At 40.1% G+C, this 26,533-nt stretch overlaps 2 protein-coding genes across 3 annotated transcripts in view; both read right to left on the bottom strand.

Annotated features, from left to right (window-relative positions):
- The window catches only part of LOC129102830 (protein turtle homolog A-like), a 38,363-nt gene extending 25,638 nt beyond the window's left edge, over positions 1-12,725 (bottom strand). The window contains exons 1-3 of the mRNA XM_054613104.1: positions 12,511-12,725; positions 4,153-4,247; positions 3,855-4,055 (exon numbers count right to left, since the gene is read on the bottom strand). Coding sequence (XP_054469079.1) covers positions 3,855-4,055; positions 4,153-4,213 — 262 coding nt within the window. The 5' untranslated portion in view covers positions 4,214-4,247; positions 12,511-12,725. The remainder of the gene's footprint in view (positions 1-3,854; positions 4,056-4,152; positions 4,248-12,510) is intronic.
- Positions 12,726-13,988: 1,263 nt separating this feature from the next.
- Positions 13,989-25,828, bottom strand: tmem230a (transmembrane protein 230a). Of its 2 annotated transcripts, none has more exons than XM_054612654.1 (4): positions 25,738-25,828; positions 21,363-21,470; positions 20,819-20,941; positions 13,989-14,841 (listed from the first exon to the last, which is right to left on the bottom strand). In XM_054612654.1, the coding sequence occupies exons 2-4, from the start codon at positions 21,462-21,464 to the stop codon at positions 14,701-14,703; spliced, it is 366 nt and encodes a 121-aa protein (XP_054468629.1). In that variant the 5' UTR covers positions 21,465-21,470; positions 25,738-25,828; the 3' UTR covers positions 13,989-14,700. The 2 variants fall into 2 exon arrangements, with proteins under 2 accessions (XP_054468629.1, XP_054468630.1); XM_054612655.1 differs by having other exon boundaries at positions 25,696-25,773.
- Positions 25,829-26,533: the final 705 nt, after the last annotated feature.

Here is a 26,533-nt window from a genome sequence, read left to right as displayed (position 1 = left end):
TTCTGGTCCTCATACCTTAATGGAATGATTACTGTTCTTTACTGTTGGTTTACAACCAATGAATCTGTGACACCAAAGAGTTTTCTAGATTGTACAAATAAAGTGGCCTAAAGGATGAGGATGGCAATGTTCTATACGTTTCATTATCGTCAACGGATCCCAAAACAAACTAGAATTGATTCTGCTATCTACTGTATTTGCTATTAACCCAAAGCCTGATACATGTTATTGCTCCGTGCCATAGAGCTGCATTGTTGTTCAAAAAATCCCACATAAGTCATCCTGGTGCTGTACATACTTGTGTAGAAATCCACCGCTAAAAATAGTCCCAGACAAATTCACTGTTGTCTCGAGTTTAAGTATCGTTCGGCAAAATCTACAATGCAGCTGTTAAAGGAAATAAAACGTTATCCCTGCCAACCATTTTATGAGATCTACATACTCAGTAGGGAATTGAGGTTGAGTGCCGTGGTAAAGACAGGGAAGTAGAAAAGCATTGAAATACGGATTCATGCATTGTTGGCTTTTTGACAATAAGAAAAATTATAGAAAATACCAGCCTTATCATTAAAGAAATGTAATGTACCTCTAAAGAACAACCTGTACCACTATAGTGAGTTTTGGCCATTAATTGAGGGAAGCAAATGGTTTAATGGGGCATCCCACTAAACCATTTGCTTCCCTATGCTTATAAAGATCATGTGATATGATCAAAGTCTCAAGAGCAGCTAAATGGTCACTGTGGTTAGATTGTTTTTCCCAAATCCATTTCTTGATTTTTTGTATTGAGGCCATAACACACTACCCCCTATAATAATAATAATAATAATAATAATAATAATAATAATAATAATAATAATAATAATAAGGTTTTAGTTGTATACTCGGCTGTCTACCCCACAACACAGAATTCTAATGGCGTGATAAAGAAATTACACAAGAAATTACATATTAACTTTTCATAGCCCTTGCAGTCCCACTTGTGTCCTGTAGATAGTGAAACCTTGGTGGTAAAAGGTAAATAAACACATTAAATGTTTTGGTCAGAAAATTAAGACAAATGTACATCTAAAGTGGACCCCAGGGTGACGGTTTTTAATTTCTTATTTCTTATGAACAACAGTAAAAAGGCAAAGGGCAATCAGTTAATGACACAAGATCGAGAAAAAGTTCCAAATATTCACATCACAGAGGATTCAATCTACAAATGTGAAGCATCTTTATTTTAAAAGTTACCTGCTCACCGACAAATGGCCTTTTTACTATTTTAATTTTCCCTTAAGTAGCTGTAAAGTTTAGGATATTCAACTCATTCCACACATACTGTATCATCCATCCATCCATCCATCTTCCGTTACTGCTTATCCAGTTAAGGGTTGCAGGGTGCTGGAGCCGATCCCAGCTGTCAATGGGCGAAGGCAGGGTTCACCCTGGACAGGTCGCCAGCCTATCACAGCATACTGTATCAGCTTGAGTGAAATCATTCAAACTCCATCAAATGGAGGTATTCTAGATGTCATTTTATACACATCCCCTCACACTTCAGCCTGACACATTTGAGATCTTTGGAAACTTTTGGATCTCCACTAGAATTTAATATCGAGTTATGTGCGTTTGAGCAATGTTTAACTGCGCAGCATGAATTTGCAATGACTCATGTAACATCAGGTAAGTAGGGTCTATAGAGTTGAATCTCTAATAGTTTCATTGTTACATAAAACGTTGGTTGTTGATGTCTACCATCGACCGGAATCCAACTGGCTGAAAATAAATGAAAAGTGGTAGTTAGCTGTCTGCTTTCTGCTCCCACCTGAATGTTAAACCCTAAGAATTTATTTCACTCTTTGAAGTGGTATCATCATGCCTGCTGCACTTTATTTCTCAAACTGCATTTTGTCAGAACCCGTACATGGCGCTCCAGCAGAAATTCAAATTCAAATCCAAATAGCCTTTGGAAAGGTCAATAGGTTGAATTTCTCTTCAGGCAGCTCTATGGAAAATAGAAACGACTCTTACAAAAGGAAGATGTGAGCCACCCAGACATGCTTTCCTTTTGTCCACACTAGTCCCATTGTTTGTGACTTTAAAGGATAACAGGAGCTACACAAAGGTATTCCTGGTCCATTGAGGATCGTTTTCCCCACGGACTCTCTTTGTTCTTGGAGCTGTGGGCAGAAAGCGCACAATAGATGATGATGATGCAATGCAAGAGTCTGAGCTCCTTTAAAAGTAGCTCCCACCGAGGCTGCTTTGAAAAGGCCATAAAGGTGTGGTATTGACTTAACTCCAAGACTCAGATACTGGTAACATTCTTTCACTTGAAGAAACTGGGACTGAATGCATGTCATAACTGTCCTCATTCTAAGTATTTTCGACCTTCCTAATAACTAATATAATGACGATTTATTGTGGTTCAGATTTTATCTCTGCTTCACTCTCAGTGCAATAAGACCTCCATCAAGATTTCCAGTGATTCGTGGCTTAAAATTTCATGAAAGGTTGCATTAAGGTCTGCTACTTTAATTGTTGTGGGATATTTAGCAATGTTTTACTCTCTCTACTATAGCGGTGGTCGCTATAGTAGCAGATATCACAAAGCAGCAATAGTGTTCAATTCAGCAATGATTGATGACCAAAATAAATCGTAGAATGAAAAGTCGTTCGTATCAAAGATACTCTGAGTAGTCTGTTGGCTTCTACACGAATGTAAGCTCTTCCGCCTCTCTGACCCGTCTGGAACAAGTAACGCGTATGATCACTAATGATACCATGGTCAGACCTACGGCTGTAATGCAAGCCAAAATTAAGATGAGCATTTGGTGGGAACGCAGCAAATGAGAATAAAGCCATGCTAGTGGCTCTCTAAAACTATACTTTCCTAAAATAGCTAATTAATTTAGCTAATGTCTAACAACAGTATTGTAACAAAACCAACAATGAATGTTTCAGCATGCTGATGTTAAGCAGGTATAGTGTTTACCATGTTCGACATCTTAGTTTAGCATGTTAGCACGCTAACATTTTCTACTACGCACTCAACACAGAGTACAGCTGAGGCTGATGGGCAATACTTAGATTTTCAGGTATTTTTCATAAAGAAATATACATTTTGAACTAAGTCAGGTGATCAGTAGTTTTGACCAAAATCAAATACCACCAACATTGCCATCCATTGTGATCCATTGAGCCCTTTCCAGGCTCAAAATAGATTACGACCAATTGCAAGCCACCTATGTGGAATTATTTTAGGGCTCTGGAACTCTGCAGTGTACTCTGTAGTCTAGGTTTGATACATAAATATGAATTATATATGAATTAACATGTGAAGACTTTCAAGAAAACTCAATATGAGTTGTTGTTCTATGTTTTTTTAGATTTAATATTATATTGGCTGATATAATAGCTGATTTTTCTCAACCCTAAACAAACATTAATGTGTATGTTATTGCGATACTGTTTGTAGAATAACATCAGGTATATCTTTGCCATTGCTGTACTCTGCCAACATATATGCTTGATATCTATGTGAAATGAAACATTTTCTAAAGATATTAGACATGCCGAGGTTTCAATAAAGTGTTCAAATCCCACTCTTCTATCCACATGACATGAACACTAGAGCAGCAAGCTCAGTAAACAAGTTTACCATATAGAAGAAAAGAGAAAATAATATTTTAAAAAAGCCCCGTTTAAAAATAACCATAATTATCCGTTACATGTACAGAAGGCATGTGTTATGCAGGCAATATGCTGCTTTAGCCAATCACACATAACTAAAGCAATCACAGTGAACAAAATGGAAGCACGTAAGATTACAATTTATCAGCATAGTTAGCCTTTACAGAGATACTTACCCTCATATTGTGGGTGGAGGCGAGGCGCGTAGGATCCAAATTTGATCAGGATGGGGATGTCGAGTCCCCGTCGGACCCATTCAACCACATGCAGGGAGGCGGAGGTCACACTGGTTGGCGCTGATTGAGGAAAACTACACTCCAACTCCACTACACCTCCGACCATTCCACGCACCTCAGGCCCCGCACCTCCGGTGGTCACTGTTAGGTTTGTCAGAAGCAAAGTGAGAAATGACTTTAATGCACATCATGGAAAATTTTCAAAATATCTTTCTTATTAAATGATGGAGATACTTACAAAATAGGCGAAGAAGTGCCACCACTGTGAAAGTCTGCAGATATGATCTCACTGACCCCATATCTGTCACTCATGCAACCTGCAGCATGTTCAATCTGTTGGCAAAAGAGACACAATTGTCACAATCACATTACTTCCTTGGCTGCGTGCGAGAGGGGAACCATCTGTGACAGACTTCCAAACTAAAAAGGCTACAGCAGGGCTGCCGCTTCTGTCATAATTTTACAGACAGGAGGAGAGGAGCGCTCAGATTTTTATACAGCTCTCCAATAACTGGAATTCATCCCATATCATTACACAAATGGGCAGAGCTGCCGTCTGCTGCCAGAAAACTCCCCGGCCCTATATCCTTTTCTGAAAGTAAATGTCATAAATGACACATAAATCTCCTTTGAGAGTCACGTGCTGAGCGACATCTAAGTGTTTTATTTAGAGCGCATCAATGAAGACATTTTGGCTGGATCAGCCGGGGGACTCAGCACTTAAGGACGGAGATAAGTTGAGGCGATGGGAGAGCGCGGGCTACTGCAACTAAACCGAGGAGTGCAACTTAATGTCAAGACGCTGCGTCCAATTGATCCCAGTGAAAACAACCCCTGCTTCTGTTTTTATCAAATGTGTAAACCAGAGTGGAGGAAATCCACATGATTTAGGACACACAAACACACCAGGCATCAATAGTTTGTCCCGTCAATCACTTCCTATGGTAGAAGTTACCAGCTAGTGCACCAAATGAATAAATAAGTCAGTAAATGCCAAACATGCTGTCTAGAGGTCTTGTATCATGCAGGCCACTTAAAGCGGGCCACAGCTGCTGCTGGTTAAGGTCAGATTTGACAGGAAATGGGTCTGATATCAGCTCTATTGCCACACACCACTGCGGCCTCGCCTGCTTCAGCCCACTCACATCCATAACAACATCTCATTAGGCTGAGTTAATAACAGTACAGTGCACCCATATAAAGAGCAAAGGTTCCCCACACTGAGAGGCAAACATCCAAAAGTGTGTCGTGCAGATACTCGCTCTCTGTTCCACGTCGTAAGACACTCAAACTCTGCTTTGAGTATGTGGTTCATTAACTCTGGCACGGCTAGAGGTAGCTTTTGCTGAACAACAACCGCTGCAGCTACAAGTGGCCACTATTAGATGATGCTGAATGCAAAACTACTGTTAAGCATTTAGCTAGGCTGAAACAGCAGCACAAATGAAGTAATAGCAGTTGCTGCAGAAATGGCGTAATTTTTGTGGGCCAACCCTGAAAGTTAAGGCCTTTACACAAAAGGGGCGTGGTTAATCAACAACACTAAAATGCTAAATACTCGCTCACGAATATATGGCATCAAAACTGTTCATACTAGCAGCACTGCAAAGTTGCGACAGATGCAGCACTGAATAGATTCTGGAAGGCCAACTACCAAACCTATTGAACAAAAGCAGTGTCTGGAGGTCTGTCCGTCTGAGCTGAACTGCTGTATAGCCTAAGCCACTGTAAGCAATTTTTACTGAGTTTCCGTTCAGCAAAAGATATGAGTGAATTTAAGGTACATATCTAGGGCTTTTATTGTGAAAGGTAAGAGCATAAAGAGTGGATCTGGTCTGCGCTGCCTATGTCTAGGTTGAAAGGAGTAATAAAGTTTGCCGTCTTGGTTCGGACTATGTAGCCTCTGTGTTGTTGTACACTAGATTTTAAAGATACGTATTGAATATATTCCTTCCGCACAATTACAAGTGATTGGTTGAAAACTTTACTGGCAGTGCAAAAGATCAAAAAACAACTTTTGTTTTGAATAAAGTAAGAGAGTGGGGGAAAATAAACTCACTATTAGTTAAGATTTCTCTCATCAAATTGGAAGTTACAGTTTAATTAACAGCACCTGGCTTGTATCATTTTCTGCTATGAAGGGTAATGTAATTTATTTATTTCTTGAATGCCACCTGCAATGTCAACATTAGCACACAATACAATACAGCTATACACCAACAACACTTCAGTAGTATAAAAGATTACAACTGTAAGACATGGTGCACTACAGGCATCATTTAAATCAATAATAACATCACCTAAGGCATGAATTACATCAAATCTCATGTAAAGTACCACTGAATTGGAATCTAAACAGTGCCTTATACTTTATATTTGCAGTACTATATATTGTAGGTTTGAATTCGGAAAATAATTTAGGACTACTGCATGAAATGGTATTGTTCCTAAAATTGAAATAAAGGGTCACACATTAGTTTATCTTTGTGAACTTTCTTGTGCATATTTTCTATGGTTAAATGTGCACGAATGTGTTTAAAAGGTCCATTATAAAATAGAAAAGGCTGACTTTAGTAGATTTGCATGGTCATATAAAGATGTCCTTGCCTTCCTCAGTGTTCTCTCTACACTTCCTGAATGTGAACAGTTAACACACCCTCGTCCCAGCAGCCACACAGGCCATATCTGACCTCCCTAACCATGAGGCTTTTACAGGCTTTTTTTTTTTTTTTCATTTCATGGCTGGGGCAAAGTCTGAACCGGTGGAAAACAATTACGCAGGCTGTCAACAGCTGCAGTGCCTTGTTCCAACACACTCCCATGCTTCAGCAAACAGCACGGCATACACAGATTTTCCACAAAATCAAAGTGAAAGTCAAAAAAATAAATTCATTTAAAAAAAATATCCCCAATCTGTGACGCGTCTGCTGAATGCCATCCCTTCCACAGACTTCCCCTGCCCTTCATGCAAAACAGCACAACAGAGAGCTCATCCAGAACTTATTACATTTGAATTAGGCAGTGAGTGTTTGCCGAGACCGAGCCAGGCAAGTGAAAGTTTCTACATTATGATTCTGTTGTTTCTCGCGAGGACGAGAAAGAGAGAGGGGCACACGCGCACAAATTAAGAATGAGCAGTGGCAACGGGTCCTGTTTGGCACATGCTCAGCATCTTCTCCTCACTCTTCATCGACTGCCTCTCGTTAACTGACAAGAGCGGGTATGACAAGGATTGAATGTCATGTAATGGCGTTCATCGTGTAACAGATTAAATAAATATAACCAGACACTTGGGCTCTGCATTTGGCATCCAAATACAGACAGCTATAAATGAAAAGAAACATTGTGTATCGTTTTATTGCTCTAACAAGGTAAGAGTTATTTGTGTGTCTGGCGAAATAACAAGGCAATAAAGTACACACTAATATAAAAAAAATACAGTTGTGGAGAGAAAGGGAGCAGGGAAAGTGTGGCAAACACAGCAAGACGAAAGATGAGGAGAGGCAAAAAAAGCAGCAGGATTTTTTCTGTCATTAAATCTGAAACAAAAACTCATAGAGCTGCCTTACAAAGAGGGCCGGCGCAGGTGAAACGCTCAGCCATGGCAACACAGATGGTCCCTTGACATTTCAGCGCGGACGTATTTTTCCTCCCTCTGACATTGCACACTAACACAGTGACAGCGCGGCACTCTGGGAAATGTTTAAAGCTCTAATAAATGAGCCAGTAGCTCACAATGGAAAGCGTCCTGTCTCACGCAGATTTATCAGCTGACAGAAATAGAAATGTCCGTGACAGGCATGCCGTTGGAAGTCTGTGTTGTTGCCATTTTAATCTGCACAGGAGGAGAAATGGGGGAGCAGCTGATTAATAGCGACCGAGGCACACTAACAGATTTGTCAACAGTTCTGCCTCCTCTTTCCCCAGCACACTTGAAAGTGAAAGATAAAGGGGACTCCTGCACAATTGTTTTCTAATCAAATTCCATTTATTCGGCGTGAGACGTTTTGTTTTTTTTGTCTATGCTCAAAACCTGTCCTCTTAAATGTGCTAGGTGCTGATGTACACAGCTACAGGTGCTGTATCCTGTGGGGAATGTGAAACGCAGATAATTATTCAGTGGGTTAAGATGCTTCCAAGGCTGTTTAGATCTGCAAAAGCAACGATAAACACTCAACAGAAAATGGTGTTTCTCTTTTACTTTAAAACTAACAAAATCATAATGGAAACCATTAGGCGTAGTGTACTCCAAAGATTTACGTTGACTATTGGAAAGTTGATCCAAATTGATGCAGCAGCACCCAGAGATTAAATGCTTTTCCTCCACATACTTTCTTCCTTCTTCCTTCCAACTTGTCACCTTCTCTTTAACTTCCTACAAAGCTGAGATTTGAGACCTGGACTTGAGTCAGGCCCCTATAATATACTATACTATACTATACTATACTATACTATACTATACTATACTATACTATACATGTTTGGGAAAGTTGACAACTGTTAGAGAAACGTAGTGAATCCAAAGCCACGGTTCTAAATCGCACTGTGAGACATTTCCATCAACGGAACACACAAAGGCTTTTTGCGTCTTAATTCTTCTGTCATGATTCAGGGCCAAATATATAAAAAATGACCCTGTGACTAACATTTCAACCAATCAGATTATGGCGTGAGATGACGCAAAACACATTTACCAAGGCGACACTGTAAGAACCCATATTTGTATACATGTATAAATCTATGCTGAACACCCATTTTGATTAAACTGATGGGAATGTCTCCCATCAGTTTAATCAAAATGGGTGTTCAGATGGCACACATGGCTCTTAATTGCATACTACTTTCCACCAAAGCACTAGGAATATTTATCCGTAATGATACGCCTCAAAGTTGATATTGCACAGTAGAGCAGCAACAACAATTATTTCTATTTCTGATTTGCTGCAGTTTATTTTTTTCTCAATGAAACGATTTGATCATTAAAATATCAGAAAACTGAGTCTTTTCCATCATAACTTTGTAGTCAAGCCCAGGGTGATGTCTTCCAATTGGTGGTTTTGTCCAACCAGCACTCCTATTCCAAATATACCCAGTTTACAATCACACATGAACTTTGGATTTTACTTTTGTCTCCCTAAAGAAGCAACCCGAGACTTCAAGTCGTAAAATATTTAGTCAGAAGTGAGAAGTTTGACTTGTTAAAAGCAGGCGGCGTCAACTTCTTATATTCTTTCTATGGTTAAAAGCATTAAAGAGAAGTAAAGGCTGAGACGTAAAGGCCTTGTATTGTCGGACAGCTTGAATACTTAATCAGGCTTCTGTCTCAACACTTCCTGTAAGTCGCTTTGGATAAAAGCGTCTGCTAAATGACTGTAATGTAATGTAATGTAATGTAACTAAATAAAACACCATCAACGCAGCTTTTAAAGGGAATACAGTGATCTCAAAGACTTGAAATGTCCTTATAAAGACTTTGAGACTTGACCTGTAACATTAACTTTATGTCCAGTATAATCCAATAAACTAAATTCTCATCACACGCAGTTCCTCTTTGCCAACCTCCTTTCATTGATCTTTTTGAGACTGTTCTTCTTAACAGAGTAAACATGTTTTTGTAGATCTGTTCTCACACCAGCTCTTTGGAGCCCTGGCAGCTGACATGGTTAGAAATGTCTTGTCAGAGTGCTGATTGCCAGACGCCTCTCACATCTGAAAATAAAACACCGTTCTGTGGCATTCAAACCAGCTGAACCCACTTCTGCAACACTAAATGTAATTGTGATTAAGTTACTTCAGCGCTTAAGTTTTCCCTCACAAGAAGCTACATTATTTTCTCTGCCCCCCGTGAGTGTGCATTTTATTTTGTCATAGCTTGCACACAGCTTATAAAATCCTAGTTTCAAATTCTAACAAAAGCTTCCCATCACAATAGGAACCCTTCGCATGGCTCGGTTTGATGTGCACTTAAGAGAAAATAGGACAGACTGGAAAAGGAGAGGAAAAAAGGGGGAAATAAAGACATTTTCACTGTGTGGGTATTGCATCTCTGCACTCAGAGCATAACCATCAGGTATCATTTCTGTGAATCAGAGAGGTAATCAGCGGGTATTGGCAAATCCAGACGAGAGCCCACAATCTTTAATCTATGAAATATACTTCAGTCGTACACAGCACAGCAGGGACGTCAGGGAATAAAAGCAAAGGTGGGGCAATGTCAATGTATTGTACATCAAGGTATTGGCTCTAAAGTCCCTATTCAACAAAGACAAGCTCCAAGTCAAGACAAACAAGCTCCAAGTCAACACAGATTAGCTCAAAGTCAACATAGATGAGTTCCAAGTCCAGACAGAATAGTTCCAAGTCAACACAGACGAGTTCCAAGTCAACACAGAATAGTTCCAAGTCAACACAGACAGGTTCCAAGGTAACACAGACGAGTTCCAAGTCAAGAAAGAATAGTTCCAAGTCAACACAGACAAGTTTCAAGTATAAACAGACAAGTTCCAAGCCAACACAGACAGGTTCCAAGTATACACAGACAAGTTCCAAGTCTAGACAGAATAGTTCCAAGTCAACACAAACAGGTTCCAAGTGAAAACAGACGAGTTCCAAGTCAACACAGAATAGTTCCAAGTCAACACAGACAGGTTAAACAGACGAGTTCCAAGCCAACACAGACAGGTTACAAGTATACACAGACAAGTTCCAAGTCTAGACAGAATAGTTACAAGTCAACACAGACTGCTGCTCTTCACTGCCACATTCACCTCTCCCTAAAGATGGGCTGATGTGATTGGCTGCCGTCAAATTGATTTAAAGCATATCTGTTGTCATTTTCTTCCTCTTTGAGAGGATATAAAATCGTTCCAAATCAAAAGTCAAAGTGATGTCTACTTGAATCCACACCTTAAAAGTTACAATTTCCAAGACAGGAGACAAGCATGACTGTGCAAAAACAACTGAAACTCAATATTAAGATGGTGTATCTCTGGTAATGGTGTACAGAGTGAGGCAGAAATACATTGAATACACATTTTCTCCGTCAGATGAGTGTCATGGGGTCCTACTTGAACACTTTTTCTTTTTTGGGCAAAGTTCCAAACTATTTGGTTATTTCACAAGAGAAGTTTTCCTTTTTTATCGTTTCTATTCTCGCTGGTTTAAAGTCGGTATCCTTCACTAAGAAAAGAGTGATGTCATGTACTTGCATACCAACATTTGAATCAGAACCTGATCAAACCATGCCCACACAGTACCTAGCGTAGCAGCTAAATTGAGCTTTTGAGCGTTAAACTCTCAATGACATACACCTAAAGAGGATTTTTTTTTTTTTTAAATTGATGATTGTAAGCTTAGTCATGACCATCAGTGTTATTAAGAACTTCCTGAACATTTGGAGCCACGTTTCCAGGGGCCTTAAAAAGGTCAATACCAGTTGGTTTTACATACAGCAATTTGAATTGTGTTTTCCCAACGTTCTGACAGTATTTGGTTTCCATTCATGACATTACAGTTTAACAGAGACTTTCTCGACATTGATAATCCATCAGAATAAACCAATCTATTCTAATTTTATGAACTATATTCTAAACTTACACTGAGTCTGCACTGGGACACAGCATGCAAAAACACTAGCATGGGCTCAAGAGTGCTTTGCAGATAGTTATTTGCATCTACTTCAGACTGCTTTAAGTGTCACCTATGAAGTGTTTTCTGGCTCTACATAATTCAAATGGTGTCAGTCCTTCTACTTCACAATAAAAAGTAATTTCCACTCTGTTGATGTGAACTTTATGGGAAATGTAACATTAACGGAAACTGCGCTCAGTTGGCACCTTAACAGACTCAATCAAACCAGAGATGGAATTTGAAATGATTAAATGAACCTTGTCTGGGGGAAGTTATAAGAATATTACATAATCTGTGAAATGAAGAAAGACTCTGGTCACAATACAAAGTCAACAGCAAAAAGAGATGACGTCCACATTTTGTGTCTGGCTCTACATATTGTATTGAAACCTATCAGCTCAGACTCTGCTCCTTTTTAGAACCACCAACCACTAGAAAGCGATGAATGAAAATGATGTTTGTTCGAATGCTTTTGTTATTTTTAAATAAATTACATTTAATCTTACATTTGTAGATCCCGAGGTCTGTTTTAATTGATGGGATTGGCCCAGCAATGTATTTTTTTGGCAGCTTTTTTAACCAAAACTTCCAGTCATCCACTATTTTACTATCCACTATCACTAGGTTTTAAGGGCTCAAAGGTATTTGCACCACTATTAACTTTTCAAGTGGAAAAAAACACACAACATACACACTAACACGGACGGGTCGGAGTAGTGACTGCTGCTGAGTTCAAGCTCCACAAACTTCATAATGAAACCAGCCTCCTTAAAAAACCTTTACTCAAGTTTAAACGCACGACACTGTTCAGAGGGTTGAGAGGAATGTCGCACTGTCCAGTATGGGCTCAGAACAATACTTCTCATCCTTTCCAAAGCTGCTGGAAGTCAGAAACACTTTCACAGTACTGCAGTCTTTTTTCTTTCTTTATATATATATATATATATATTATTTTTACTGATCATACCTGTAGCTCGGTTACTGGCGGCCGCTGAGAGATGTCCTTGTCCTTCGTGTGTTCCTCTCAGTCGCACCTGTGCTCACCTGTCTGTATGTTACAGGGCCTCGGAACTGAGGCGTCAGTGACCTGAAACACGAGCGGCTTTCTTTTCGAACCCCGCCGGCAGCAGGTGTTCATTTCACGTACAGGTGACATTGAAGCATCGACCCACTTTGCTCCTCCCTGGCTGAGCTTCCTGAGAGTCCTCCTCCTCCTCCTCTTCCTCTCTCCTCTCCTCCTCCTCTTCCTCCTCTGCTGCTGCTGGGCTCTTGTTGTGTTCAAAGCTCACATTAAACTGGAGTTACCAGCACGGCCCTTTAAGCCCTTTAATGTTTAAACCGGTGCAGATTTACATGTAAGAGTTTTATTTGTGCAGACAGATGATGAAAAGGCGATTTTCTTTTTATTTATTAGCCTTTAATCCCCCTGATGGCACCCGGTTTAGTGGCAGCCACAAGAGGGTGTTATTTACCTGATGTTGGTGGCCAAACCCAGAAAAAAACAAGAAAAACCAAATCCTTGGTGGGGCCTATGGGCCAGAATAAACATGCATTACACACACTTTGCTAGGAGTAAAGTGAAAGAAGCTGCTTTTTATATTATTCAGAGATGTCAACCTTCCATACTGAAAATGAAGTAATGTACAGCTTGTGAGGCTTTTGTTCTCTTGTTTTGCACAATGATGGTGTGTTTGCTGCAGGGAGAGGCTGTTTGTTATCATGTCAAACATTATACAGAAGTGATGATTAATTTATTCTCTGAACAATAGAAAAAACTTTCTGTAATAAAGATAAAAATGGATTTCTGTGATTTGTTTGCTTCTCTTACTTTCTATTCTATATTCATGATTTTGATTAAGACTACAAAGATTTTCAAGATCTATTTATTCATCTGTACTTTCACAAGTTTCTTTTTTTCTTTTTAACTTTTGGTGTGTGTGTGTTCAAGTTAAAGATCAAGATCAAGTGTCTTTTATTACCACATGGTTAGGCTGGTGGAATTAATCGCAGTACAGATGGAATGGCTCTGACAGTACACAACATACAACATCTGTGCAAACAGAACGGGCAGAGCACACTCCATACATATTTACAATTAGGCCAACTTTTTTTTATCAACTACACTGAAAAAGATTCTGAGGAGAGGTTTCACGTAAGACTGTGTTTTCTTTGTTTAAGGAGTCCAGTTTGCAGCTTAGGATCTTTGATGACTATTTTCTTTTGTTGTGGGCTTAGATATGTTTCCATACCTAACAGTAGTCGATAGTGACAGGATGCTCTGAGTTATGGCTGTGTAAAAAAACCCTTCCCGACTGTTTTTACTTTGACCGTTTCCTTATTATGTAAATGGTTTAATTCCCGATTTATCTCCATACTCTGCCATCACAATCATGTTCCTCAGTGAAATCAAGAATCACAGAAACAATAAAACTTCAGATTCTAGCTGAGATTTCTACTTTTATTTCTTTATTTCATTTATTTATTCATAATCAAGACAATGCATGTAAAAATACATCTTTCTTTGATATTCAAAACCAAATGAATATGCACATACAGCAATACTTCATACGGAAAAGTAATACATTCCGGTCAAAAATAGACAAGTATACAATCTTTGGATAGTACTTCAAATATAAGCCTTTAGCAGAAATACAGCCCCCTGCAAGCTTTTGCATAAAATCATATAGACTACAGTCATGAATAAATATTTGTTTAAGATATAGCTTGAAAGAGATGTGCAACTGTGCAAAGAACACAACGCTTCTCAGTCATCCAGGTCGTGGAGTTTCTAGCAGTAGTAAGTTAAAGGCATCTGTGTGGTCTCCAAAAAAAAAAAAATGTCTCCCCACTCATTCAAGGTTTTATTAGCGTTTCGTGAATGAAGTTGCTGCCCTGTTTCAGTCGAGCAAGTTGAGTATATAAAAACCTCTAAGTTTCAGCAAGCTGTTTTGTATGGAGGATAATACTACACAGAGCATCGAATAAAGGCAAAAAGAATAACAATAAAAATTGGCAAAAAAGTCAAAGTCAAATGTCCAAAAAAAAATTTGCTACATCCATTCAGAAACTCAAAATAAAACAGCAGGCAACAGTCTCAGGGTACACAGTGCGGCAAAAACAGAGGGGACTCTCCACCGATCAGCAGCTGCCATTTGGGTCAGTCGCCAAAATCAGGGATGTCGTCGTACGAGTAACCCCGGTAACCCTTTGCGGCGTAGTAGGCAATTCTCAAATGGTAAAATCCAGGAAGGAAAACCAGCAGCCCTATGATGATGACAGGAATGGTGCGGTCCGGATGCTGAAAACATAACAAGGAAGAGCAGATGATGGGAGTTGAGAGTGAGAATCTGTGATGAGGGAATTACAAGTGGACATTTATTTGTATTTCAAAGCTTATTTACACACAGACATCAAAGACAGGGATACCAATACTTAGAAGAAAGGAAGGAAGCAGCACAACAGGCTTTAATATTCTTATCTCAACATCTCCTGCTAGCAGGACACAAACATGATCTGAATGGGAAAAGGGTAGAGCAGGAGGCTTGTGGACGAGATGACTTAATCTGTCTGAGATCTGGTTTCATGCAAATCATTAGTCATCTCACAACGGGGGGGGGTTTACCACCGGGGGCACATGTGTTTCATTTCACCACCAGATGGCAGCCTTGTGCACCGAGTTTCTGTGGCCCTCTCAAGAGATGCACTGCCATGGCCCATGGGTGTCATGTTATTGAAGATGATAGTTTTTGTAGTTTGATTAAAAAGAATAAATCTTGACATGAGGGTTTCATAATGTTTTTTTTCGAGCCTTCAATCGCATCTCATGGTATGCTCAGTTGTCATGGAGATAGCTCACACACAGCTAGCAAGTGGACCTTGTGTTGAGTTTTTATTTTTTTATTTAATCCAATGGAGACCTTTTTTATCATTTTTGAGAGCTGATCCTTGACTTTAGATTTTGTTTTAATTGCTGATTTTTATTAGCTTCATGAATAAGTAGTTTTAGTGAAAGGAGAAGGGAAAGGTTATGTGTTTCAACATGGTCTTCGTTTTCCTTTCAGTTTTGGAATGCATAACTATGGTAATCATAAGGCATATTTGGCAGTTTTTTGTAGTGTCTGCAGTGAACTTCCTCTCAGACGGACGTTCCTTCCTTCAGCTATTGCCACTGCAATAGCTGATTGTGTTCAAAATGTATTTTCGCAGTGCTCTGTGCTGAAGACCATGACGAGGCTCCAGTTCACCAATGCATTCACACACAAGCTCACTCTTGCAACAACTTTCTTCCAACCCAAAACTACTACACCGCCTTGCATTGGAACCTGCCTGCATCCGTTTATTTCCTCTATCCACAGCTTGAACCTCGTGTAATTTGCTATATTAGATATGCTATTTCAACTTGCGTGGGCTAATTGGCAAGAAGACTGCTGAAATACTCTGATGCTTTCCTTCATGTCAGCTCCAATTTTCTGCAAATACAATCTGCGGACTGGGAAAACACACACACACACACACACACACACACGCACACACACGCACACGCACACACATTAACCTCCCACTGATAATTACAAATACAATATGTGCCGGCATAGAGTTATGATGTTGGGAAGCACAAACCGCAGCAGGGGATCTGCCGAAGTTGGCATTCCGAGCTAGAACATAACAAAATCGTTAGTTATATTCAAACACACACAAAACCGTCGTGGGCAGGAAAAAGCGAGAGCACCGCAGAAAAAACTAGCAGCTATTTAAAAACGAGATTGACTCGACATGAGTGTATTAATTACTGCATTAGTTGACATTCTGGGGGCCGTGTCGGCTCTCTAGATGTGTCAAGACTAGGGCTGGGTATCACACTGAGATACTTCTCTGGTACTGACTGAAATGTTTTCCTACTGTAGCACCAAACTGTCAAGAACCCAAAGCTGGCATTGAATGTCTGGTCGGATTAACTGACTTGTTTACTTCTTCTTAGTGCAGACAGCTCCTGATTGAAATCAAAATGCTGCAGATATTAGGATATTTCTTCAGGCAATTTTCTTGTACTTGTAACTCAGGTATTGTGACGGCACTAGTATTGATAGAAACAATACCCATCCCTGGTCAAAAGAGCATCAGTCTTTGTTAACTGGAGGATCATTGGCAATTGCTATACAGTATTATCTACGGTGATAAACATTTGAACACAATCATCTTGATATCAGAAAATGAAGAAATTTTGTGCCACGTTGTTATGTCACTTTCCAGCCCAGAGTTAGATGAGACCTTGACGAGGTTTTAAATTGTCACCTCTTAAATGTACCTGGGTTCAAAGAAGAATTCAATATTCAAACCATAAGTTACAGTGGGGCAAAAAAGTATTTAGTCAGCCACCAATTGTGCAAGTTCTCCCACTTAAAAAGATGAGAGAGGCCTGTAATTTTCATCATAGGTATACCTAAATTCCTGAAAATCACATTGTCTGATTTTAAAGAATATATTTGCAAATTATGGTGGAAAATAAGTATTTGGCCAATAACAAAAGTTCATCTCAATACTTTGTTATATACCCTTTGTTGGCAATGACAGAGGTCAAACGTTTCCTGTAAGTCTTCACAAGCTTTTCACACACTGTTGCTGGTAGTTTGGCCCATTCCTCCATGCAGACCTCCTCTAGAGCAGTGATGTTTTGGGGCTGTCGCTGGGCAACACAGACTTGCAACTCCCTCCACAGGTTTTCTATGGGGTTGAGATCTGGAGACTGGCTAGGCCACTCCAGGACCTTGAGATGCTTCTTACGAAGCCACTCCTTGGTTGCCCGGGCGGTGTGTTTGGGATCATTGTCATGCTGAAAGACCCAGCCACGTTTCATCTTCAATGCCCTTGCTGATGGAAGGAGGTTTTCACTCAAAATCTCACGATACATGGCCCCATTCATTCTTTCCTTTACACGGATCAGTCGTCCTGGTCCCCTTGCAGAAAAACAGCCCCAAAGCATGATGTTTCCACCCCCATGCTTCACAGTAGGTATGGTGTTCTTTGGATGCAACTCGGCATTCTTTCTCCTCCAAACACGACGAGTTGAGTTTTTACCAAAAAGTTCTATTTTGGTTTCATCTGACCATATGACATTCTCCCAATCCTCTTCTGGATCATCCAAATGCTCTCTAGCAACCTTCAGACGGGCCTGGACATGTACTGGCTTAAGCAGGGGGACACGTCTGGCACTGCAGGATCTGAGTCCCTGGCGGCGTAGTGTGTTACTGATGGTAGCCTTTGTTACTTTGGTCCCAGCTCTCTGCAGGTCATTCACTAGGTCCCCCCGTGTGCTTCTGGGAGTTTTGTTCACCGTTCTTGTGATCATTTTGGCCCCACGGGGTGAGATCTTGCGTGGAGCCCCAGATCGAGGGAGATTATCAGTGGTCTTGTATGTCTTCCATTTTCTAATAATTGCTCCCACAGTTGATTTCTTCACACCAAGCTGCTTACCTATTGCAGATTCAGTCTTCCCAGCCTGGTGCAGGTCTACAATTTTGTTTCTGGTGTCCTTTGACAGCTCTTTGGTCTTGGCCATAGTGGAGTTTGGAGTGTGACTGTTTGAGGTTGTGGACAGGTGTCTTTTATACTGATAACAAGTTCAAACAGGTGCCATTAATACAGGTAACGAGTGGAGGACAGAGGAGCCTCTTAAAGAAGAAGTTACAGGTCTGTGAGAGCCAGAACTCTTGCTTGTTTGTAGGTGACCAAATACTTATTTTACCGAGGAATTTACCAATTAATTCATTAAAAATCCTACAGTGTGATTTCCTGGATTCTTTCCCCCCATTCTGTCTCTCATAGTTGAAGTGTACCTATGATGGAAATTACAGGCGTCTCTCATCTTTTTAAGTGGGAGAACTTGCACAATTGGTGGCTGACTAAATACTTTTTTGCCCCACTGTACATTTGTTGGTTTCCTTCAGTCCTTAAGTCAGTAGCTATCTATAAAAAAAATGATGTACTTATTCTACATAAACTATAAAAACTGTAAATAAGCTATAACTGTAAGTATACTATTCAATTAAAATAATAAACAAATAAGTTCAGAAATTAAGTTATGTGTAATCAAATGGAATGACACAGGGAAAAAGTATTGAACACATGAAGAAAGGGAGGTGCAAAAAGGCATGGAGAGCCAAGACAGCAGTTGAAATCTATCAGTGATTAGAAAGCAGTCCTGCCCTTGTCAGTGCAAATTAATATCAGCTGGTTCAGTCCCAACTGATGGCCTATAAAAAGGTGTCTCATTACCAAGGTGTCACACAAGAAACATCTCATGATGGGTAAAAGCAAAGAGCTCTCTCAAGACCTTCACAACCTTATTGTTGCAAACATACTGATGGCATTGGTTACAGAAGGAATGTTCCAGTGAGCACTGTTGGGGCCATAATCCGGAAGTGGAAAGAATATAATTTCACCATAAACCGGCCACGACCAGGTGCTCCTCGCAAGATTTCTGACAGAGGAGTGAAAAGAATTATCGGAAGAGTTGTCCAAGAGCCAAGGACCACTAGTGGAGAGCTTCAGAAAGACCTGGAATTAGCAGGTACAATTGCTTCAAAGAAAACAATAAGTAATGCATCAACCGCCGTGGCCTGTATGCACGCTCACCACGCAAGACTCCATTGCTGAAGAAAAAGCATGTTGAAGCTCGTTTAAAGTTTGCTGCACAACATTTAGACAAGCCTGTGAAATACTGGGAGAATATAGTCTGGTCAGATGAGACCAACATGGAACTCTTTGGATGCCATAATACACACCATGTTTGGAGGTCAAAGGGCACTGCACATCACCCCAAAAACACCATACCAACAGTGAAGTTTGGAGGTGGAACATCATGGTGTGGGGCTGTTTTTCAGCATACGGCACTGGCAAACTTCATATAATTGAAGGAAGGATGAATGGAAAAATGTACCGAGACATTCTTGATATAAATCTGCTGCCATCTAGCAGGATGATGAAGATGAAACGAGGGTGGACATTTCAGCAAGACAATGATCCCAAACACACAGCCAAGGAAACTCTCCATTGGTTTCAGAGAAAGAAAATAAAGCTGCTAGAATGGCCCAGCCAATCACCTGACCTGAATCCAATAGAAAATCTATGGAAAGAACTAAAGATCAGAGTTCATAGAAGAGGCCCACGGAACCTTCAAGATCTGAAGACAAAATCACACCTGAGCAATGCATGCCACTAGTTTCTCCATACAGGAGGCGTCTTGAAGCTGTCATTACCAACAAAGGCTTTTGTACGAAGTATTAAATACATTTCAGTAAGCGTGTACAATACTTTTTCCCTGTGTCATTCCATTTTATTACACATAACTTCATTTCTGAACTTATTTGTTTTGTTTTCTTTGTATGTATGGATTACTTGGGTTGTTACCGACATCTGGTGAATATTTCATGTCAATAGCACCTTTAGAAATATATTTACTGAGAAAAATGGTGACGTGTTCAATACTTATTTTACCCGCTGTATGTAAATCTTCTATCTCTCTTAAGTATCTTGTAACTGTTGGCCTAAGAGACTCATTTGACTCTAAAATGAATTTCTGGTTAAATACATATATACGTCTTATGGTGTTTCTGTCTGCATGTGTGTACCTGCGCTGAATTACTCCTTACTAGTGTGCACGTTGTAAACACCTTACACCGCTGGAGAAAATTGATACCACTCTCATTCATTTATGATAAATATGAACAGCAGCTTAGCTTAGCACAAAGACACACAACCCCTGAGTAAAAGGGCTTCAGCTTCTGAACCGATTAACAAATATAATAATGTGTTAATTGGTGAGCTTTAGAGGTGTTGGTGGGTGGATTTTGTTACCTTCGTTACCTGCCTTCAGAGGCGCTTGGCAACACATTTTGGACATAAAAACAGAAAAGGTAAATAAAACTGCTACTCTAGTTCACATATAGGAGCAACATTAAAATAGATACATCTACCCAGCAGGAATTACACTCAGAGCAGACAGGAGAAACATTTTTGTCATGAATGGATTTTCAGGAGAACAAGCCTGACGGGGTATTCACTGTCAGTTTTAAGGAACCCAAACATTATGGGGGAATGTGACAGGCCTCACAATAAGCTCTTTGGCAACAGAACAAGGCATTGTATTTCAATTTTTTTATACCGGAGGACACTTTTCAACTGCAGTCCAACTGTTCTGACGATATCTGGACGTGAGACCCAGCAGTGTAATATGGCATTTTGAACAGATTTTATTCTCCTTAACTGACCAAACTCACCTCGACCTTTATGGTTCCTGACAGAAGAAGAGCCCCGAAGAGGATCAGTAAGGAGCCAATCAAAAACAGGAATATTGCCAGTGCGATCGCCTTGTATGGGACCTTTGGCGGGCTTTTCTTGAACTGCAAAGCGTTCAAATGTTGGACAAAAACACAAGACATTTAAGAATTTATGGTTCATTATCATTATGGTTAATCATAGTAGACACTGTAGCTTGCCTACATTTATTATGAAAGTACTTTACTTTCATAATGAATACTAGAATAATTTTGGTTTGTATCAAAACAAAATTAGCCAGTGTTAACCCCGAACAAATACTGTAAATAGACACAAAACAGAAAACAAATGGTTGGTATAATCTCTTTGGTTTAATCACAGAAGGCTTTGGCATATCAATAGGAAGTCATTAATATGGATTTATCTCAAATTTATTGCCTGTGGTAGTTGGGGTTTATAATTACCAGGCTCATGGAAAAACCATAGAGCAGCATGAGACATCAGAGACAATGTGAGGTTTACAGAGAAGAAGGACACGTCTCTCACCTGTAGGTCTATGTAACCGTCCTCATCCGCAGCCAGCCTTGAATACTTGACCTTGTTGTTGGATGTTCCAGCACCCAACATACTTCCTCTGGTCGCCTTCATTAGGGGCTGTTTGGACGGAGAGACAGAGAGGTTATCTTTCAGAATATCTCAATAGTAATTGTTGATTTCTGTGACCTGTGCTTATATAAGTTTATCAGCAGATGATACTCATCCCCTCTATACATTTCTAGTGTCACTTCTGCTTTAAAATGTAAACACAGAACTGGCCTTACATTCATCGTCTGACACAACTCACCAACTTTCACTGAAACAAGTGCAAGGCCAGTGACTGTCTCTGTTAAAAGCCTTTAGTAGTAAAATGAGAAGTTTGCAGCACAGCATCTGAGTGGTATACATACTTCTGATCTTTCTGTTTTCCTATAAAAACCTGCCTAGAACATGACTATTCATTCCATGTGTGCCCGTCAGCTACAACGACAGATGATCGCTGCAACTCCTTCGTGGCATCCACGCTCACACAGAGAAAGAAACAGGAAAAGTACCACAATACTGATCTGCCCCAAAGGGGCTCGGAGCACCCGCACCCCCCCCCCCCCTTCCCACGGCAGACTAAATCCAGGAATAAAAACGTTGTTCCTGTTTGAACAGAACACATGGAGCTTTCAGAAACATTATGTTGTTTTGTCAGCAGCCTTCACATCAACTAGCCACAGAGCCTCTCGGATGAGGACAGCTTCAGGCCATGGCTCTTGTGAAGTCGCAGCACTTGCTGCAAAAATGGGAATGCTGTGGATTTAGCAAAAATGGAGTTGTGTTTACGAGAGCTTTTCTGGATGTCCCTGTACAATCTGTATAATCTACACAGCTACGAATGAGAGCAAAAGTTACAAATTTATGTTGGAGTGTTCATTAGTATTTATCTGGCATAGTTTAAGGGAGACTGAAACTTTTGTTTTAAGATTGTTTTTGCTGAAGAGCAGCATTCTTCCAAAGGATGTACCTGATTAGTTGTTGATGATGATGGCGGCGGAGAGCGCTGTCAAAGGTGTTCAATTGTTTTTTGATAATGTTGCTACAGATCGATATGAACTCACTGCAATTGTGAAGAGGCCTGCAGGACTGTAGGAGACCACCCCCCATCCCCCGATCCCCAAACCGTGGACGACCATCAACTGGCCGACGGCCTGAACGTGGTTTGACATACGCACATTCACATCACGATCTGTGCGGAGGATGTGTGTGTAATGACAGCAGATCAGGAGGGCACCTGACCCAGACGGCGCGTATCCCTCCTTTCTGAGAGTCTGTGCTGACCAGCTGCCCCCCTCATCTTTACACAGATCTTTAATAGATCACTGGAGCCGTGTGAAGTCGTCCCCATCCCACCCAGTTTCAAAAGCTCCACTATGATCCCGGTCCCCGAGAAACCCTCCATCACAGGATTTAATGACTCTACAGGTCTGTCGCTGAGACGTGTCTGGTCTTGAAATCCTCCGAGAGACTAGTGTCGGTCCACTTGAAGGGCATCACAGCAGCGGTCATTGTCTCCCATTACCCCCAGATGGGACCATCTCGTTGCAGAGAAACGAGCTCAGGGCTCCCACTGATTCAGCGTTATGGCGAGTTGTATTTTTTATGCATTTTTTTTAATTTATTTCGACATGTTTATCCGCCACACCTTGAAAGCTGGTCCGTGAAAATATTGTCTTACATGAAACCGGTCCATGCCGCAAAAAAGGTTGAGGACCGCTGCATCACAGGACCCCCTGCTGGGCCCCCTGTAGTTTGCCTAAAGGCCAAACAGGTCAGTGGATGGTGCACTCAACATGCCCTACATCCTGCAGCACCATGCCTCTGCAGTTACACACAGTATGCAAGGGTCTTGTTTGTTAAACACCTTCATCCCAGACATCATCCTCCACTCCAAACTCACCCAGCTCGCTGTCCCAGCCTCCATCTGACAGTGGATCACAAACTTTGTAAGAGCAGGTGAGGCGAAGGAAAATCCCAACCAGCATCCGGACCATGAGACCCAAGCGTCCCCGAGGGATAAGTGCTCTCCCCACTGCTCTTCTTTCTCTACACCAATGACTGCCCTGCAGGACACCATCTGTTAGACTCCTGAAATGTCCCTCAATATCCTCATTGCAAAATGTAACCGGATGTAGTAAAACATCCTGGTATTTTCACTACTATGTATTAGGACATACTAAATCTTTCTCTGGCAAACTAACTATTATGGTAGTATGGATATTGGACCGCACAGGGTGTCTGATGCAGAAGCCTTCAGGTTTCTCTCGCAGGCTCCCAGTTTGGGCACAGCTTTCCTGCACTAGCTCAGCAAGTTCAACCTGCCTCAGGAGCTGCAGATCCAATTTAACACAGCAATGATTCAGTCTGTTCTCTGCACATCCATCACTGTGTGGTTTCAGATCAGCCACAAAACGGGACAGGGAACAGACTGCAGCGAACAGTCGGGAGTGCAGAAAAGAAATCATTGGTGCCAGGGCGTATATACCGCCACCACTGCAGACCCTCCACACCCTGGTCACAAGCTGTTTCAACTTCTCCCGTCTGTTAGGAGCTACTGAAAACTGTACGCCAACACAACCAGACACAAGAACACTTAACACCTGTCAGATAGGAACACAAACATCTGCTGTACCTGTAAATTACAGCCTATATTTTATCATCTAAATATACAATGTTTTTTAACATGTAATTATTATCACTGTCAAATCTCATCAAACTGTACGCACCCTGCTGTCATACCCGCCTACCTCATGTGTATAAAGCAACCAGTTACGTTAATCATTCCATTTTTATTCCAGCAACCCTTTTCAACAATTGCAATTATTGCCCTACTGTTAATACAATTTCATTATATTTTCAAACTCATTAAACCATTCAGTATGCCACTGTGCTTTGCAAAATTAATCATTTGCATGCTTTATATATGAACATGCATGTATTATGGATGTTATTATTCTTGGTTTAGCGATACATTCTACAACTGCACACACACACATTTTATGGTGTATTTTAAAAACTGATGCTGATATTTTTGGGCTAATGTATTCATATGTAGCTTTTTTTCCCCAATTATTGATAGACAATGCAGTGATTTTGTATCTCTACACCATACCCATTCCCTTTAAGCAGTATGTTCAGACCATTGAAGTCAGATATGGGGTTACATTACATTACATTACATTACATTACATTACAGTCATTTAGCAGACGCTTTTATCCAAAGCGACTTACAGGAAGTGTATTCAACATAGGTATTCAAGAGAACTACTAGTCACCAGAAGTCATCAGTGCATCTCCTTTCTTAAACAAGCATCTTAAAGCATAAACCAGAGCAAAAGTATAGTGCAGAGGCAAATTACTACGAAAACAATAATTGCAACAGACTAATACGAATATAATAAGTGCTACAAACTTGTTGTTGTTGTTGTTGTTGTGCTTGTGACGCAGTAACATCCTTGCTACCCTGGTTACGTTAAACTCGTTGAATTTGTTTAATGCATGACAGGATTTGTATATGTATATATATTGTATTGTATATATATATATATATATATATATATATATATATGTATATAGATTTGTATATGTATATATATTGTATTGTATATATATATATATATATATATATATATATATATATATGTATTATATATATTGTATTGTATATATATATATATATATATATATATATATATATGTATATAGATTTGTATATGTATATATATTGTATTGTATATATATATATATATATGTATATATTTGTATATATATATATTGTATTGTATATATATATATGTATATATATATATATATATATATATATATATATATATATATATATATATATATATTTGTATATAGATTTGTATATGCCACTTGTACTTCTATGGTACTACAGGTACTTATTAACCTGTGCAACCCTAATGATTCTATGTAAATACCTACTGCATGCTGTCCCTGCATCACATGTCACTGTGTAGTCACATGCACACTATGCAACGTTCAAAGGGAAACGGAAACGACAGTAGTTTAGTCCTTCATCCCCAGAATGTTACGTTCAGTTTAAACTCACAATGCTATAACGTCACACTAACGTCACTAATTACTGCCAAGAATAAACAAGTCTCTTCTGTGCATTACAAACAATGTGTAGCTTCGTTCTTCTGTCCAGCAAACACGTTGAAACGGATCTAAGCTGCTTAGTGAAGCTGCTCCGGTTGTTTACGTTTCAACACTGATTAGCTGCATTAGCTTCTTACTGAACTGGAGCTAACGGAACACCAAATACACAACAAACCTTTGATTTAAACCTGGTTTCTTCTGCTCGGTCACCTCTTACCTTCACTCCAGGTTTGATGAACACTGTGTGTGTCAGACTGCTCCTCTCCGCTGCCACGACGCTTTGTTTTCATTGATGGAAATATAGCTCCACTTCCTTGTTTTCGAGCATTGCGCATGCGCACAGAAATGTCCTGATCCTGGTCCTGATCCTGATCCTGATCCTGGTCCTGGTCCTGGTCCTGATCCTGGTCCTGGTCCTGGTCCTGGTCCTGATCCTGATCCTGATCCTGGTCCTGATCCTGGTCCTGGTCCTGATCCTGATCCTGATCCTGGTCCTGATCTGTCCAAGATCCTGTCCATATCCTGGCCAATCCTTAGTTGATCCTAAGAAATAAATGAATTCATTTGATTTAAAGTGCAGATCCTAGAAGTCCTAAAAAATAAAAGTTTTGCAGTAAAATAGCCTGATCCTGATCCTGGTCCTGATCCTGGTCCAGTCAGTAGTATGTCCTGATCCTGATCCTGGTCCTACCATGAAGTCCACCACGACTTCATGTCCAAGATGTCTGTCCATATTCTGGCCAATCAAAGTTAGTTGTTATTAAGAAATAAATGAATTAATTTGATTTAAAGTGCAGATGTAGAAGTATTAAAAAATAAAAGTTTTGCAGTAAAATAGCCTGGTTCCCCTTAATGTTATGTTATGGTATGATGCGTTTAATATTATCATTGGGTTATTATTGTTAATGAAAATAAAAGTTAATGTTGTACCAGGTTAATACAATTTGACATTATCTTATTATTATTATTATTTAGAAAAGTGTAAAGCTAATTGTGACACTTTAAAGTACCTC

The sequence above is a fragment of the Anoplopoma fimbria genome, chromosome 14 (assembly GCF_027596085.1).
Source record: "Anoplopoma fimbria isolate UVic2021 breed Golden Eagle Sablefish chromosome 14, Afim_UVic_2022, whole genome shotgun sequence".
Lineage (NCBI taxonomy): Eukaryota > Metazoa > Chordata > Actinopteri > Perciformes > Anoplopomatidae > Anoplopoma > Anoplopoma fimbria.
Note: the sequence above shows the minus strand (reverse complement) of the source record. Positions and strands in the feature narration are given on the sequence as shown.

Excerpts from the sequence above, each read along its gene's own strand:
- tmem230a (XM_054612654.1), bottom strand. The coding sequence starts at position 21,464 with ATGAAGGCGACCAGAGGAAGTATGTTGGGTGCTGGAACATCCAACAAC. Across the intron at positions 20,942-21,362 it reads ACGGTTACATAGACCTACAG|TTCAAGAAAAGCCCGCCAAA; the intron begins GTGAGAGACGTG and ends AACGCTTTGCAG. Across the intron at positions 14,842-20,818 it reads CAGGAACCATAAAGGTCGAG|CATCCGGACCGCACCATTCC; the intron begins GTGAGTTTGGTC and ends TTATGTTTTCAG.